Raw genomic sequence first — 14,099 nt, 5'->3', positions numbered from 1 at the left:
GTTTAAGAAAACATTAAATAAACCATTAACCAAGAAGAGTATATATATTTCTAATATACTCCTCTTGTAAAAGCAAAGCTGTCCATCACTTGTTGAACTGCTGGACAGAACAAAAAAAAAAACAAGGTTATTAAAAAAATAACACTGTAGTATGGAGCTAGTTATTTTTCCTTAACAGCAGTCTCCATCCTTTTACTATTTCATCATCAAATGTGTTGCATGTTCAATGTACATAACTGTGTACGACCTTTCGCAATATGACTGTTGAGGAAAGACTAACGCAACAGTAGTAAAACCAGTGTGCTGATGCAGGTCATGGGGGGCACCATAAAGACGCCTGATGTGGTGAGAGGACGGGACCCTCATCATGGCCACCAAGGGGCCCGATGGTGAAGATCCTGAAGCGGACCGCCGTGTTCGACGACCGAGACAGCAGCGCCGGGCCACCGCTGGTCCAGAGTGTCCGCCTCAATGTCCCCAAGAAAACCAACCATTATGTGGAGCAGATGCTGAGGGGGGCGTGAGAACGGCCGGGTCATGCACCGCTTCCAGATGGACCTGAGCCGCCTGCGAGCGGCTGCAGCTAAAGCCCACGTCAAAACGCAGTCCAGTCCTCCAGCCTCACCCAGACACTGTAGACGGACGCGCGGGTCCAGGGTCTGGGCCCTGAACGACCAGAACACGGCAGCCTGTCGGCCTGTCATGGACCTGGCTGTCAGCTTCCTGTATGATGAGAACCCGTACATGAGGATCCCTCTGCTGGTCGAAGGAGGAGCTCCCCGCTGCTCACCGCTCACATCAACATGCCTGAGAGTGAGGCTGACGCTCGACTGAGAGCTGCACCCTCAGAAGCCTCCAGCACAGGCTGCAGAGGCTGCAGAGGCTGCAGACGCCCAGGACTCCGCAGACATCAGAGCCCAGATAGCACACAGCACCACCTGCTGGCAGCTGCTGTAACTGCGTGGTGACGTCATCACAGAGCAACAAACAGCTGATTTCTGTGACCTTAGAGCGGGGATGTCAAACCCTGCCCCAGCTGCTGCTTCTACAGCAGAGCGAGTTGGAACATCGATGTCCCTGCAGTCTTGTCGTCACTATGATAAGAGACCTGGTTTTGAAAACAAGACGTGTTCAAATGAAGAGCAGAGTTCAGTTTATTTACGCAGCACCAGTTCACAACAAGTCAAACCAAATTATGACCTACAACAAAAACCAGGAGGGGAATTATTTAAGTTCCAGGTAAAGAAATAAAATTCATCAAAACGTGTATTAGGCTAAAGTAAAATCCTGGTTTTACTGCAGATCAATGACGATGATGAAACCCATGAAGCTTTTGAATGTTGACATTGTAAAAAACCCCAGATGAGGCTCACGCAGGCAGGTGGACCTTGGACGCTGGAACCTCTATAAAACCCAGAGACGGAACTTCAGCTGCATCAGATCTGAAGATGAGGAGCTTGGCCTTCGTCGTTTCACTGGGTGAGAAACATGATTTATGTTGTGTTTGTTGATCTCCTCAGTCTGTGGCGCTGTCGCTGATAGAAGCTCAACTAATATGACGAGTGGATGAGCTCCGGGCGACAGGACCCAGAGGAGCGTCAACAAAACTCAAATCACACACGGAGGCCGGAGTAAAGGTTGATTCCACCTGCTCTGACTGTGTGTGTGTGTGTGTCTGTGTGTGTGTGTGTGTGTGTGTGTGTGTGTGTGTGTGTGTGTGTGTGTGTGTGTGTGTGTGTGTGTGTGTGTGTGTGTGTGTGTGTGTGTGTGTGTGTGTGTGTGTGTTTCCAGCACTGCTGTGTGTGTGTGACAGCCTGAAGTTCGGGCAGCTCTGCAGTGGAAACTCTGCCAACAGCAGGAGGTCCGGGGACCGCTGGGGACAGGGACACTACGGAGCCAGACGGTAGCAGAACCGAGGGACAACTGGGATTTACTGACGGCACCCAAACGTTCCAGTCTGAGCTAACATTAGTGGTGTTGTTTCAGGGGAACCAGAGTCCACTCTGGTCTGGACATTGTGTGCAGCGATGGTTCCGATGTCTACGCCCCGTTTGATGTGACGCTCCACGGGAAAGTTATTGTCTACACCGACCCGGCGAAGTCTGCCATCAACAACGGCATCAACCTGAGAGGAGAAGGTGGGTCCGACACGATGACCTGACTGACGTCCCCGGTGGGTTTACTGATGAGGTCACTCCCGCTGCTGCAGGTCTGTGCTTCAAGCTGTTCTACGTCAACCCGGACCGGACCTCTGGCACCGTGTTGAAGGGGCAGAAGCTCGGCACCATGCTGCCCATGCAGACGGTTTATCCAGGCATCACGTCACACATCCACGTCCAGATGTGCGACAAGAGCGACCCGAGCCAGTACTTCTGAGTCCTGTTCTGTTGGTCCAGATGGAATAAACCAATGCACCTGAAAATGGGCCTCGTGTCTGAATTCCTAGATGTAGTGTGGTTTCAAAATGCCAAATAAACATTCGTTTCTGTGGTTCAGCTCGACCCAAACAGCTCTAAGGTCATTTTCAGGAAGAAGACAGCAGCGTCACTCCAGTTTTACGGGACAGAAACACGTTTGGGTCTCATGTGCCAACAAAACGTGTGGCTTCAGGATCTTCAGTGTTAGACGTGTAAAATGTTCTGGAGAACTGGAGACAGAGAATTTACGGTGAATCTTAAACACCTGAGGAATATTTAGGCTCTTTAATGAAACACCTGATTGTTATTCTGACTCGGTTCGTCTAAGAGTAAACCTATGTGCAGAACAGGAGACGTCTGTGACAGCGGTCCAGTTGAGCGGAACCAGGGTCACATCTGCTCTAAATAACTGCTAATCGTCTCATGACAGTTCACGAGGCTGAAGGTTGGTTCAGATTTGGGACTCGTTTTAAAGCCATGGGTCTGGTAAACAGCTCGGGTTCTGATGGGTGTCAAAGCCAGAACGATTTGTTAGCAGCGGGTCCTGATGTACAAAGCGGTTCTGTTCTGCGGAGGACAGGGATGAAGTGGACTTTTCAGTTCTGCTTCTAAACTGAGTTCATTGTCATGAAAGGAGGAGACAGAAGATGTAAACAGCTGGAAGTTAAAGCATCAGCAGCTGCTTCCTGGATGAAAACTGGAAACTTTACTGAACAAGTAAATCACAAAACTTTTATAACTCTGTTTATTAAAACCTTAACTTTGATCTCTGTATTTACAACAGTGCTTTCAAAAAAGAACAATGAATTCAGTTCACAAAGAGCCTGAGGTTTAAAAGTTAGTATCTGTGAAGAAGCTTAAGACCAAGTATGAAACATGTCAGAAACTCAAAGAGCCTCTCAGTGAATCAGACAACAAAGAAATGTGTGAAATATCTGATATACAACAAGGACATTTGAAGCAACTGAACGAGGTTCTGTTTTGAGCATGTGACTCGATGACCCGTCCCTGCTTCTCATCAAAGCAGCTCAGACCACGACCTGGCAGCTGCTGAGACTCTCCAGGGAGCACAGCGACACGGAGGAACCAGGACTCCGGTCCCAGAACCCAAACCCAGCATAGAGAGGTTCCGTGAATGTGGTTCTGAAGGTGTGGAGGTGGGTCAGCTGGTCAGAGGAGACTTCGTAGAAGGACAAAGAACCAGCAGGATGGTCCAGGAACACGGCTACTCTACCAGAACCAGAACCAGAGGCTGAAGCAATGAACCTGCTGTCGTCACGGTGACAGACCCGGTACCCTCCAGCAGAACAGGTCAGGCTCCAGACACCAGGGACTATTCCACTTTTGAAGAAATGACTCTCCGATTCCCTCTTGACTCCTCTGTGACTCAGTGTCACAGAAACGCTTCCCGTCCACTCGACCTCCCAGTAACAGCGGCCAGTCAGACCAGTATCACACAGCAGCTGGGCGCAGTTGACGAACCTGTCGTTATGACGAGGATACAAGCGATGCTGGGCCGCGTAGCTCATGGTCCGGTTGTCGTCAGACAGGCTGATGTACATGCTCACCGTGTTGGTGTCCACTGAGAGTCGACAGAAATCTGAGGAGAGAAGGCGACAAAACAGGTTCTGATCGGTTCTGCACCGAGTCAATGACTTTGTGTCCTGGTCGTGTGTGGATCCGATCTGTGGCACCGTCATCCTTTGAGCTCATACAGGTTTGTTTACATTGGCACAGAAGACCAGAACCACCGGCAGTGCCTGTGGACCCATCAGCTCAGAGGACGTGTTTTTAGAACCAGCAGAACCGTGACTCGGGTCAAACTTACATTTCCTCATACTCTGAGCGTCACCATGGTCCAGCCTGTAGGAGCAAAGTTCTGGATCAGTCTGGATCATCAAACATGGAGCAGGAACACGGTGAGCGCTGTCTGTACCTGAGAGACTCCAGTCTCCATTTAGAATCCTTCAGTCCAGCAGACAGAAGCGTCCGTGCCGACTCCTGCAGGTGGTTGTTACTCAGGTCCAGTTCTCTCAGATAGAACGGGTTGGAGCTCAGAGCAGAGGCCAGAGAAGCACAGCCTTTCTCTGAGACCTGACATCCTGACAGACTGGACACACAGAGTCTGATCAGAACCCTCACATGTCACAGTAACGTCCTGTTGTATATGGATGATGCTCTGTCTGAGGTTCTGCTGATGTTCTGTCTGATGCTCTGTCTGAGGTTCTGCTGATGTTCTGTCTGATGTTCTGTCTGAGGTTCTGCTGATGTTCTGTCTGATGCTCTGTCTGATGTTCTGTCTGAGGTTCTACTGATGCTCTGTCTGAGGTTCTACTGATGCTCTGTCTGATGCTCTGTCTGATGTTCTACTGATGCTCTGTCTGATGCTCTGTCTGAGGTTCTGCTGATGTTCTGTCTGATGCTCTGTCTGAGGTTCTGCTGATGTTCTGACTGATGTTCTGTCTGAGGTTCTGCTGATGTTCTGTCTGATGCTCTGTCTGATGTTCTGTCTGAGGTTCTACTGATGCTCTGTCTGAGGTTCTACTGATGCTCTGTCTGATGCTCTGTCTGATGTTCTACTGATGTTCTGCTGATGTGTGAGCAGCCTCAGTCTTTATGAACTGCAGAACTGCAGGATCACGACCTAACAATGAACCTAAGGCCAGTGATTAGTTTTCTTCATCTGTGGCTCAGAGTAAAAAGTTTAATCAAGTTTTATTCACATTATCTATTTTTCGTAAATAACTTTATATCAGCTGCTGCTTGTGAGATTATTCTTAACTGGATCATATATGATGTGAGATTATTCACTCAAAAAGTACTAATTTTTGACAAGAGTATAATATGTTTGTGAAGGTGAAATGACTGATTCTTGATGATTGAGGATTGAGACTTCCCTTTCTCACCAATTCACTTTCATTACATTCTTTCATTCATTTAAAAAAAACAATTGTTTAACTTCAGCAAACATATTATTCTCTTGTTAGACAAACATACAGTATTTATAAGCTATTATTCGTGTATGTTAAAGTCAATTATTTATTGAATTATTACTTTTTTTGTTTAACAACAGCCTCGTAGTTTAGATGTTGTCTGTCTTGTCTCTAGGTTCGATTCCAAGATCGTACTGCAGTTTCCAAAGAAATGAAATTTGGTTCTGTATCTAAATACTGTATCTCTGTTGCCCAATGTAAGTGGATACAACGGTGAACATATTTAAATTATTTCTCCTCCACACAGTTTTTTTCAGCGTGACAGTGGAACATTTAGATCCTGACCTGAGAGTCTCCAGTTTACAGTTTGGACTCATCAGTCCAACAGACAGCAGCTCCACGCCTTTGTCCTGCAGGTGGTTCTGACTCAGGTCCAGTTCGTTCAGATCGGAGGAGCCAAAGCTTAGAACCGAGGCCAGAACTTCACAGCTTCTCTCTGACAGGTTACAGCTGCTCAGCCTGAAGACAGGGTTTAGTCAGTTACTGCTCAGCCTAACAGTTAAACACAACAATAACGAACCGCGTGAACCTGACCTGAGAGTCTGTATCTTACAGTTTGGACTCATCAGTCCAACAGACAGCAGCTCCACCCCTGAGTCCTGCAGGTCGTTGTTGCTCAGGTCCAGTTCTCTCAGACTGGAGGAGTGAGAGTCAGAGTTTAGTCGATGAGAACGTGAGAACGTGTGCGTTACTGTTCTGGTTGAAGATCTGAGTTTCTAGTTTCTCAGCATTCTTTCCTGTTCTTTCAGATCACGCCCACACTCACTCTTAAAATCATTACAGAGTCCGGTTCTGCTTCAAGTTGCTCAAGTGCTGGGTGTGAAAGTCTTTGATCAGAGTTTCGGTTAAAGGTGATGATGAGTGTGTGTTCACTTACCCTTTGAACTCAATGGGCGAATTAATGGATGAGTAACTAGGTGCTAGAGACCAGTTTGACTTAGTGGAGCCTGAGTTTTGTTGGCTGAAACACAGTATTGGGGAGAAAATGAAAAATTATTATAGAATTACAAAAAATATATATTGATGTGAAGTACTTTTAATGCTGAACTCTAAATAAACTTTATTGTTTGGTCAGTAAATACTGAGAAGAACCAAGACCAGATCCAACACCCAGATGTGATCGTCTACAGAGTTTAGATGATGAGAACAGGATCCTGACCCGGGACTCTCCATTCCATCAGACGGCGGCTCCACCCCTGAGTCCTGCAGGTCGTTGTTGCTCAGGTCCAGTTCCTTCAGACTGGAGGAGCGTAGAACCGAGGCCAGAACTTCACAGCTTCTCTCTGACAGGTTACAGCTGCTCAGCCTGAAGACAGGGTTTAGTCAGTTACTGCTCAGTGTAACAGTTAAACACGAGAGGAACGAACCGTGTGAACCTGACCTGAGAGTCTCCAGTTTACAGTTTGGACTCATCAGTCCAACAGACAGCAGCTCCACCCCTGAGTCCTGCAGGTCGTTGTTGCTCAGGTCCAGTTCCTTCAGACCGGAGGAGCTTAGAACTGAGGCCAGAACGTTCCAGGTTCTCTCTGACAGGTTACAGCCGTTCAGCCTGAACAGAGACAAACACAAATGTGTTTAAAACATGTGTTCCAGTCGGGCTTTAATCTGTGGTTGGTACCAGGTTAAATACACTCACAGAGCCTTTTTGGAGGCTGTGACCACTGGTAACAGACCCAGCAGAACCTCCTCAGAACCAGAGTATTTCTTCAGATCGAACTCGTCCACATCTCCTGATGACAGTAAGATGAAGACCAGCGCCGACCACTGATCAGGAGACAGGTCCTGTGGGGACAGACGTCCTGATCTCAGGTTCTGTTGGATCTCCTCCACTACAGAAGCCTCATTCAGCTCGTTCAGACAGTGGAACAGGTTGATGGTTGTCTCTGCAGACAGATCCTCACTGAGCTTCTTCTTGATGTACTGGACCGTTTCCTGACTGGTCTCTGACCCACTTCCTGTCTGGGGCATCAGGCCTCGTAGCAGAGTCTGGCTGGTCTGCAGAGACAGACCGAGGAGGAAGCGGGGGAACAGGTCCATGGGTCCGTTTGGACCCAGGGCCTGGTCCACACAGCTCTGGTAGAACGGAGTCACTGAAGTTGGTTGATTGTGTGACAGCAGGTTGACTCCAGAGCTGACGAAGGTCCGATGGACGTGAAGAGCAGCCAGAAACTCCTGAACGCTCTGATGGACGAAGCAGAACACCTGCTTCTGGTTCTGGCCTCTCCTCTCATTAAAGTCCTGCTTCAACAGTGCTGAAACTGAGGCTGCTCTGACATCGATGCCAGACTCTGTCAGGTCCGACTCACAGAGGTTCAGGTTTCCCTTCTGCAGCTGCTCAAAGGCCAGTTTCCCCAGAGACTCCATCATTGCTCTGTTCTCTGGACTCCAGTCTGGATCCGTCTCATCGTTCTTTAGCTTGGTCTGATCCAACATGTAGCGGATGTAGATCGGAGTCATTCCCTCTCTGGTTTCCAGCTGATCCTCCAGAACCGTAGCAGTGATCCGGCAGAACCCTGGGCTGTGGCACATGAAGTGGAGGCTTTGTGAGCTCTTGATGTGGGAGATGATTGTTGTGGCCCGCTGCTCATCTTTGAATCTCTTCCTGAAGTACTCCTCCTTCTGCGGGTCCGTGAAGCCTCTGACCGCCGTTACCATGGCAACGTGCTTAGGAGGGATCCGATTGGCTGCTGCAGGTCGTGTGGTGATCCAGAGCTGAGCAGACGGAAGCAGCTTCCCCTTGATGAGGTTTGTCAGCAGCACATCCACTGAGCTGGACTCTGTGACATCAGTCAGGACCTTGTTCTTGAAGTCCAGCGGAAGCCGACACTCATCCAGACCGTCCAGGACGAACGCGACCTTTAACCCTTCGGAGCTGAAGATTCCTGATGCTTTGGTTTCAGGGAAGAAGTGCTGAACAAGTTCCAGCAAACTGAGCCTTTGCTCTTTGAGCAGGTTCAGCTCTCTGAAGGTGAACGGAAACATGAAGTCGATGTCCTGGTTGGCTTTGTCTTCAGCCCAGTCCAGAGTCAACTTCTGTGTTAGGACCGTTTTCCCAATGCCGGCCACTCCCTGGGTCACCACGGTTCTGACGGGTCGGTCCCCTTCAGCAGAACCTTTAAAGACGTCTTCTACTTTGATGGTTCTTTCTGCTCTGTCTGGTTTCCTGGAGCCTGTTTGGGTCTGTTTGACCTCATCACTCTCTGTGATGCGCAGCTCCGTGTAGATCTGGTTCAGAAGGGTCCGGTTTCCTGCTGGAGCCGTCTCATCACGCAAACACTGGACCTTCTCCTTCACAGCAGATTTCACCTTTCTTTGACAAAGAGCACCAGTAGTTCCTGCAGAAAAGCAAAGATTTATCACTTAGAGAATCCGGTCCAGCAGGTTCTGGACGGTCTGGTTCCTGGTTCTGGTTAAACTAAGCTAGCTCCATGTTGCATGTTCTTACCGGTCTCCAGAGTGTCTGCCAGCTGGTCCTGATCTATCTCCCTCAGGATGTTCATGGTGATGTTCAGAACGGATTCTCTGCTGCTCCACCTCTGGTCGTCGTCTCTTCCTCCCTTCACCTCCTCATCCTCCCTGTGACTCTGCCTCCATCCTCTCTCGTCCTTCTTCAGGAGCCTCTTGGCTTTTCTCAGCTCGTTCTTCACGTATAAGACGATCTTCTCCTCCAGGTCTGGGGGGAACTCCGTTTCCTGATCCCTGTGAAAGGGTGTGACGACACGATGACAACATCAGCGCAGCCGTTCAGGAAACGACTGGATGTTAGTGGAAGTGGTTAGTGAGAGTTGGTTCTGATCCACTGAGGCCGATCACAGGAGGACAAACTGGACCCGCCTGGAGGTCCAGAACAGCCTTCACTTCTGAATCATTTTGAGTTAGTCAGACATTGAGAATCCAAAGCTACTGATAGTTTTCTGTCTGCTGACGTCTGTGAGATTCTCTGAATTCATTCCTGCAGCTTCTTTCTAGAGGCTCCACCTGTTCTGTTGGTTCTGCTTCAAGCTGCTGTAAAGGTTTTCCCACAGTGAGTTGATCAGAGTTTAGGTTTTTAGGTCAGGGGCCGATATTTCAATCTCAGTTAAATTATCAGTTGATGGTAGAGACCAGCGTAACATTTTTGAGGCTGGTCTTTGCTGCTGCTCCAGGCTTCATCACAGTTTAGAAACAAAAAGATAACATGTTATTTTATATAATATTGATGTAAATAAAACCCACATGTGATCGTCTACAGTTTGTTACTGGACACGTTTCCCTAAAGCAGCTGAAGGATCAGATGTAAAGGTCTGCAGAGACATTCTAACATCGACTAATGATCTGTTCACTTAATCTGGTTCAGAGTCCGATGCGTTGTCCTTGATTGGCAAATCGGTGGACGGGTCACTCTGTACAGAACTGTGTGATCCAGTGGAGCCTGGTTCCAGCTGCTGCTTCAGGCTTCAGACGTGAAAACATCTCATGTTATATAATAAAATAAACGTTTGACGCGACTGGTGTTCAGTGACAGATAAAGACTTCACCTCCGAGCTTTGGTGTCGTGTCCTCCATCCGGGCCTGGAAGAACCCCCTCTGTGTCCTCTACCCGACTCATAGCAGAACCTTCACCTGGAAAGTCACACCATCAACACCGGCAGTTTGAAGCGCGTTCAGTCATCCCGTCTTCAACACTGGCTGTTTCACATTCTGCGTTTGGGTCGCAGCATTTCCCAGAACTGCAACAGCTCACAACCTGTTCAGCAGGAAGTCGTCCACCTGCCGGAGGCGACAGGAGGGAACGGGCTGTTGTAGTAGTAAAAATGCTATTAAATTCAAATGAGGCCCAAGACTGACAGACACCAGATGAGAAGTGATGCGACGTCTGTCGTCTTCTCTTCAGTAAAGAGCCGAGACTTAAAGTGGGTCAGAACCCTGACCTTCAGGCAGAGAGGATGGGTTTATGTAGGATGTGTCGATGCAGCAGACAGAAACGGGTCAAACAGAACACGCTTCATGCTTCAGAGCTGCAGGAAAATGAGAAGATTCTATTTAACTTCCAGCATAAATGACAGACAAGGAGCTTGAAGAAGTCAGTAACATCCTGAGCACTGACAGCCTAATGTGTTTACATGCATACCTCTGGTTTTAAAGATATTATCACAAAATGTTATGTCAATCATTATTCAGTGTGTCAAACCTTATTATTTTGATGGGTAAAATTCAGTTTCATGAAGCCAGGTTTTTTAGGTCTATCCTAAATATTAATCTGTTTCAGTTGAGCCTACCTCACTTCTTTAAGACTGCAGTCGAATAAGAAAAGCATTAACACACTCATATATTACAGTGAATTGTTTTCTAGTTCCCATGCTGACTTAAAATTATGTGTTTGATTTTGTAATGTGTTATTTCCATTTGTTATGTTTTTAATTTTATTTATTTCATTTCATTGATGTCAATATTTTTTATTTTGTTGTTTCCTGCAATGAATAGGGGTTTTGGATTTTTACCTTTGCACCATGTCAATTTGTCAAAGAAGTAAAAAAGAAAAAAAAGACTTACGCACCTAGTGGCAGCTACTGTACTGATGCCGCAAATTGCGCTCGCCCTCACTCACTTTTTGAGCGGAGCGGCCACGGGCGGGGTTCCAGCGCCCCTAGCGGTCAAATTGTGAAGTGCAGCTGCTCAAGGGTCAGTGCAGAAGAACAGCGAGTCACTGGTGTCAGATGGACACACGACTGTTGTCGCCGTCTGTCATTAAAGGCAGTCAGTTTCATTAAACAAATAACGTTGTAGTATGGAGCTAGTTATCTTTTTCTTAGCAGCAGCCTGCATCATTTTACTATTTCATCCTCAGATGTGTTGTCAAGAATAATGGCTCATATAGTGATGCACCCACATAAGCACGGCCCGTCCAGCGTAAATAAGTGTGTCTAAACCGCTATCCTTCACACATCCTACTGTGGTCACTCCAAATAATCCAGATGCAGCATGGATGAGTGTGAGGACGTTCATTTAGAGTCTCTGTGAGGTACGAATTAAATAAATAGAAATAAAAGCATGTGTTATAATAAATATGGATTTGTTGAACTGGACATTAGACTGAGGGAGGAGGAAATAAATAAACAGCTTGAATTTCTCTGTCATTTCTCTTTTAGTCCAGCAGAGGTCAGCATTGAGGCGCAGATCACAAACTTCATCTAAGGACGTCACACTAAAAAAACTGACTAAATCTAATTAAGATGCAATAATTATGGGTCAAGATGCGTTTGTAAGATACTTTAAAAGTGCGTTTATGTGTCTTCATTCACTTTAAAAAACAGGCTGCATGAAGAAAGAGCGTAATGGTTAAAAGATAAGGCAGGTCAACATAAGTGGGCTATGGTGTGTGTGTGTGTGTGTGTGTGTGTGTGTGTGTGTGTGTGTGTGTGTGTGTGTGTGTGTGTGTGTGTGTGTGTGTGTGTGAGAGAGAGAGAGAGAGAGACAGAGAGAGAGAGAGCGCCAGAGGGAGGGAGAGAGGGAGAGCTGGCTGTGCGCTTTGAGAAACTGCAGCAGCGGCAGAGCTGGTGTCGGAGCAAACAGGACTCAGGATATTTGCGCACCCCAGAAAAGACGCAGGTGAGGCAGAAAGCTTCTGTATTTGAGCTCACTAACGTCGCTCTAAGTCACTATTTATTGGCGTAAACGCGTTCTCCCACTTTCCAGCCTGGTTTGTCTGGGCTCAGGTGAAGGTGGCTCAACGGTGCGCAGTGTTTTTCCGCTCAGTGCTGCAGTTTATTGTCTCGCAGTTGCAAATAGGCGCGTGTTTGCGTGTCGTTGTAGCCGCTTAGCTCAATATGAATAAAGCCAAAGAGGCGCAATAAAGTAAACAGAGTAACGCGTAAGTGTGCGCGTGTCAGAGTATGCGCACAACTGGAGACATTACGGCCGAGCAGCTGCTTCGCTCCCATGAAGTCGAAGTTAGAAATCATCGTTGTGCAGCGTGCTCATCTGTTTTAAGCTGCGTTCCTGTCTCTCTATTGGGGAACGCTGTAATAAACGATGCCTCGGTAGAGACAAAGGCAGAGCCGTGATGGGAAACGGAGAGAAGACAGGACAAAACCTTCTAAACACGAAGGTTGCACTTTATGGAACAGTGCTAGAGATTCAAGGCACCACTTTCTACATGTGACCTTCAATGACTCATGTAACTATTGATGCAATAGTGAATTAATGTGTTGTGTCAGTGACAAGTGCTCATCAGCATGTACAGCATGTACGGAACAAACTATGCAAAATAACTTTTATGTTTCAAATGTCATAAATTGACCTTTGAATTTGTTTCAATCAGTGTTTTTCTCCAAAACAACAAGAGCATGTGTCTGGAAATGATTTTATGGCAAAACCAGGGCTGATACGATGATATGGGTTTTATGTAGATTTCTGATGGACCCAATCTGAGAACAATGATGCTTTTAAGTGCTTAGAGTCACGGCCTGTTTTTGACATCATCGTGATTTCACGCCGCTCGAGGAGTCGCGCCGTCGCGGTGAACGTGGCCCGCGGGCGTGGACCCCCTCGTCCGCCCTTTAATGCACAGCTAACCCCATTACGGTTGTTTGGGCCGGACCGGTGCCAGCCTCAGCGGGTTTCAGTGAAGGGAGGCAAAGAACCTATAAATACCACGCTCAGGCGCTGCATCAACGCAGTCGCTGCCGTTCCTGCATCTAATGACTCTAATCAGAAGAACCACGGTGTTCGTGGCCTGTTCTTCACATCACCTGTTGTATTGATGCGTGTGTTTTGAAGCCCGTGCTGACGGATGAGCCTGCAGGCGTCCCGGTGTTCTGTGGGTGGTGTTTAATGAGCGCGAGAGGCTGGAAGCTGTCATTAATTAGGTCCAAATATCAGCATGGAGCCGTTTCCACTCCGGCTCCACGGATCAATGCGCAGGAACACACTGTCTCTGCTCCGTAACCGCCGGCCGCGTTGCCCGGCCACTGATTTGCGATCACGCGTGGAGCCGAGCCACTGCCGGGGCAGACGTGTTTACCTCCGCCCCGCGGAGTTTCCTGTCAGAACACGTCGCTCCCGCAGCGCGCGCGCAGATGCGCTGATACGCTGTTGGCCCGGCTCCACGTCACCAGCACGCCGCCGCATCCGCCGTCCTCCAGGTGCGAGGAGAGCGTGACACGTGACCCACGCCGGGTTCATATGGGCTCAAACCTGGAACCTTAATATGGGAGTGTTGTTCTGCGCAGGTAGAACCAGAACCAGAACGCTGGTTCCACGCCGGTTCCCGAGGGCGAGGACGGGACGTGACAAAGCTTTGTTTATGAAAGTCAGGGCTCAACGGGACGTGACGATGACGTAACGCTGACAGGTCAAGCTGAAACCCTTACAAAATCGCCGACAGGGAGGAATGAATGAGAGCAAAAAACCTCAGTTTCCTCCCGACCAGTACCGGCCCAGATGACAAAGCAATTTCACTTCCTCACTCTCAAACTCAGGCTTGAAGCATGTCCTCGGTTCGGACGAGCTGCTTGTGGGCCTGGATCAGCCCGTTTCCGCGGGTTCTACCGGGTTCTACCGGGTTCTACCGGGTTCTACCGGGTTCTACCGGCAGAGGGGCTGCTCCCGCCCGTGAGCGACGAGCGGCAGCAGCTGGGGAGATTAAACTGGGAAGTCTCCGGTGCCGCTGCGCCAGAGTGGGATTCATGGTTTCGACCCTGTGCTCAGC

General features: G+C 48.3%; 3 protein-coding genes across 6 annotated transcripts in view; 2 read left to right on the top strand and 1 right to left on the bottom strand.

The window, feature by feature from the left end:
- The first annotated feature begins 1,340 nt into the window (after nt 1-1,340).
- LOC114846493 (leukocyte cell-derived chemotaxin-2-like) lies at nt 1,341-2,422 on the top strand. The gene is made up of 4 exons (XM_029135500.2): nt 1,341-1,479; nt 1,792-1,903; nt 1,987-2,138; nt 2,210-2,422. Exons 1-4 carry the CDS (start codon nt 1,449-1,451, stop codon nt 2,374-2,376), a joined length of 462 nt encoding a protein of 153 aa, XP_028991333.1. The 5' UTR covers nt 1,341-1,448; the 3' UTR covers nt 2,377-2,422.
- A 724-nt stretch (nt 2,423-3,146) lies between these two features.
- On the bottom strand, nt 3,147-10,104 carry LOC114846405 (NACHT, LRR and PYD domains-containing protein 3-like). 4 transcript variants are annotated; one of them, XM_055504699.1, is made up of 12 exons: nt 9,928-10,101; nt 9,737-9,844; nt 8,856-9,109; nt 7,047-8,745; nt 6,792-6,959; nt 6,570-6,716; nt 6,288-6,371; nt 5,945-6,046; nt 5,696-5,869; nt 4,354-4,527; nt 4,246-4,280; nt 3,147-4,017 (listed from the first exon to the last, which is right to left on the bottom strand). In XM_055504699.1, exons 1-12 carry the CDS (start codon nt 9,996-9,998, stop codon nt 3,446-3,448), a joined length of 3,588 nt encoding a protein of 1,195 aa, XP_055360674.1. In that variant the 5' UTR covers nt 9,999-10,101; the 3' UTR covers nt 3,147-3,445. The 4 variants fall into 4 exon arrangements, with proteins under 4 accessions (XP_055360674.1, XP_028991142.1, XP_055360676.1 ...); XM_029135309.3 differs by lacking the exon at nt 9,737-9,844 and having other exon boundaries at nt 9,928-10,100; XM_055504701.1 differs by lacking the exon at nt 9,928-10,101 and having other exon boundaries at nt 9,733-9,838.
- A 1,754-nt stretch (nt 10,105-11,858) lies between these two features.
- sema4gb (sema domain, immunoglobulin domain (Ig), transmembrane domain (TM) and short cytoplasmic domain, (semaphorin) 4Gb) overlaps nt 11,859-14,099 on the top strand; it is a 17,250-nt gene continuing 15,009 nt past the window's right edge. Inside the window, exon 1 of the mRNA XM_029133717.3 lies at nt 11,859-11,998. The gene's annotated coding sequence lies outside the window, so the exon portion shown is untranslated. The remainder of the gene's footprint in view (nt 11,999-14,099) is intronic.

The sequence above is a fragment of the Betta splendens genome, chromosome 19, assembly GCF_900634795.4.
Source record: "Betta splendens chromosome 19, fBetSpl5.4, whole genome shotgun sequence".
NCBI lineage: Eukaryota > Metazoa > Chordata > Actinopteri > Anabantiformes > Osphronemidae > Betta > Betta splendens.
This window is presented reverse-complemented; position numbering and strand designations above follow the sequence as displayed.

Coding starts and splice junctions, on each gene's coding strand:
- LOC114846493 (XM_029135500.2), top strand. CDS start 1,449: ATGAGGAGCTTGGCCTTCGTCGTTTCACTGG. Junction 1,904..1,986: donor GGACACTACGGAGCCAGACG/GTAGCAGAACCG, acceptor GTGTTGTTTCAG/GGGAACCAGAGTCCACTCTG. Junction 2,139..2,209: donor CATCAACCTGAGAGGAGAAG/GTGGGTCCGACA, acceptor CCGCTGCTGCAG/GTCTGTGCTTCAAGCTGTTC.
- LOC114846405 (XM_055504699.1), bottom strand. CDS start 9,998: ATGAGTCGGGTAGAGGACACAGAGGGGGTTCTTCCAGGCCCGGATGGA. Junction 5,870..5,944: donor TGTAAGATACAGACTCTCAG/GTCAGGTTCACG, acceptor CCCTGTCTTCAG/GCTGAGCAGCTGTAACCTGT. Junction 4,018..4,245: donor CGCTCAGAGTATGAGGAAAT/GTAAGTTTGACC, acceptor TTCTCTCCTCAG/ATTTCTGTCGACTCTCAGTG.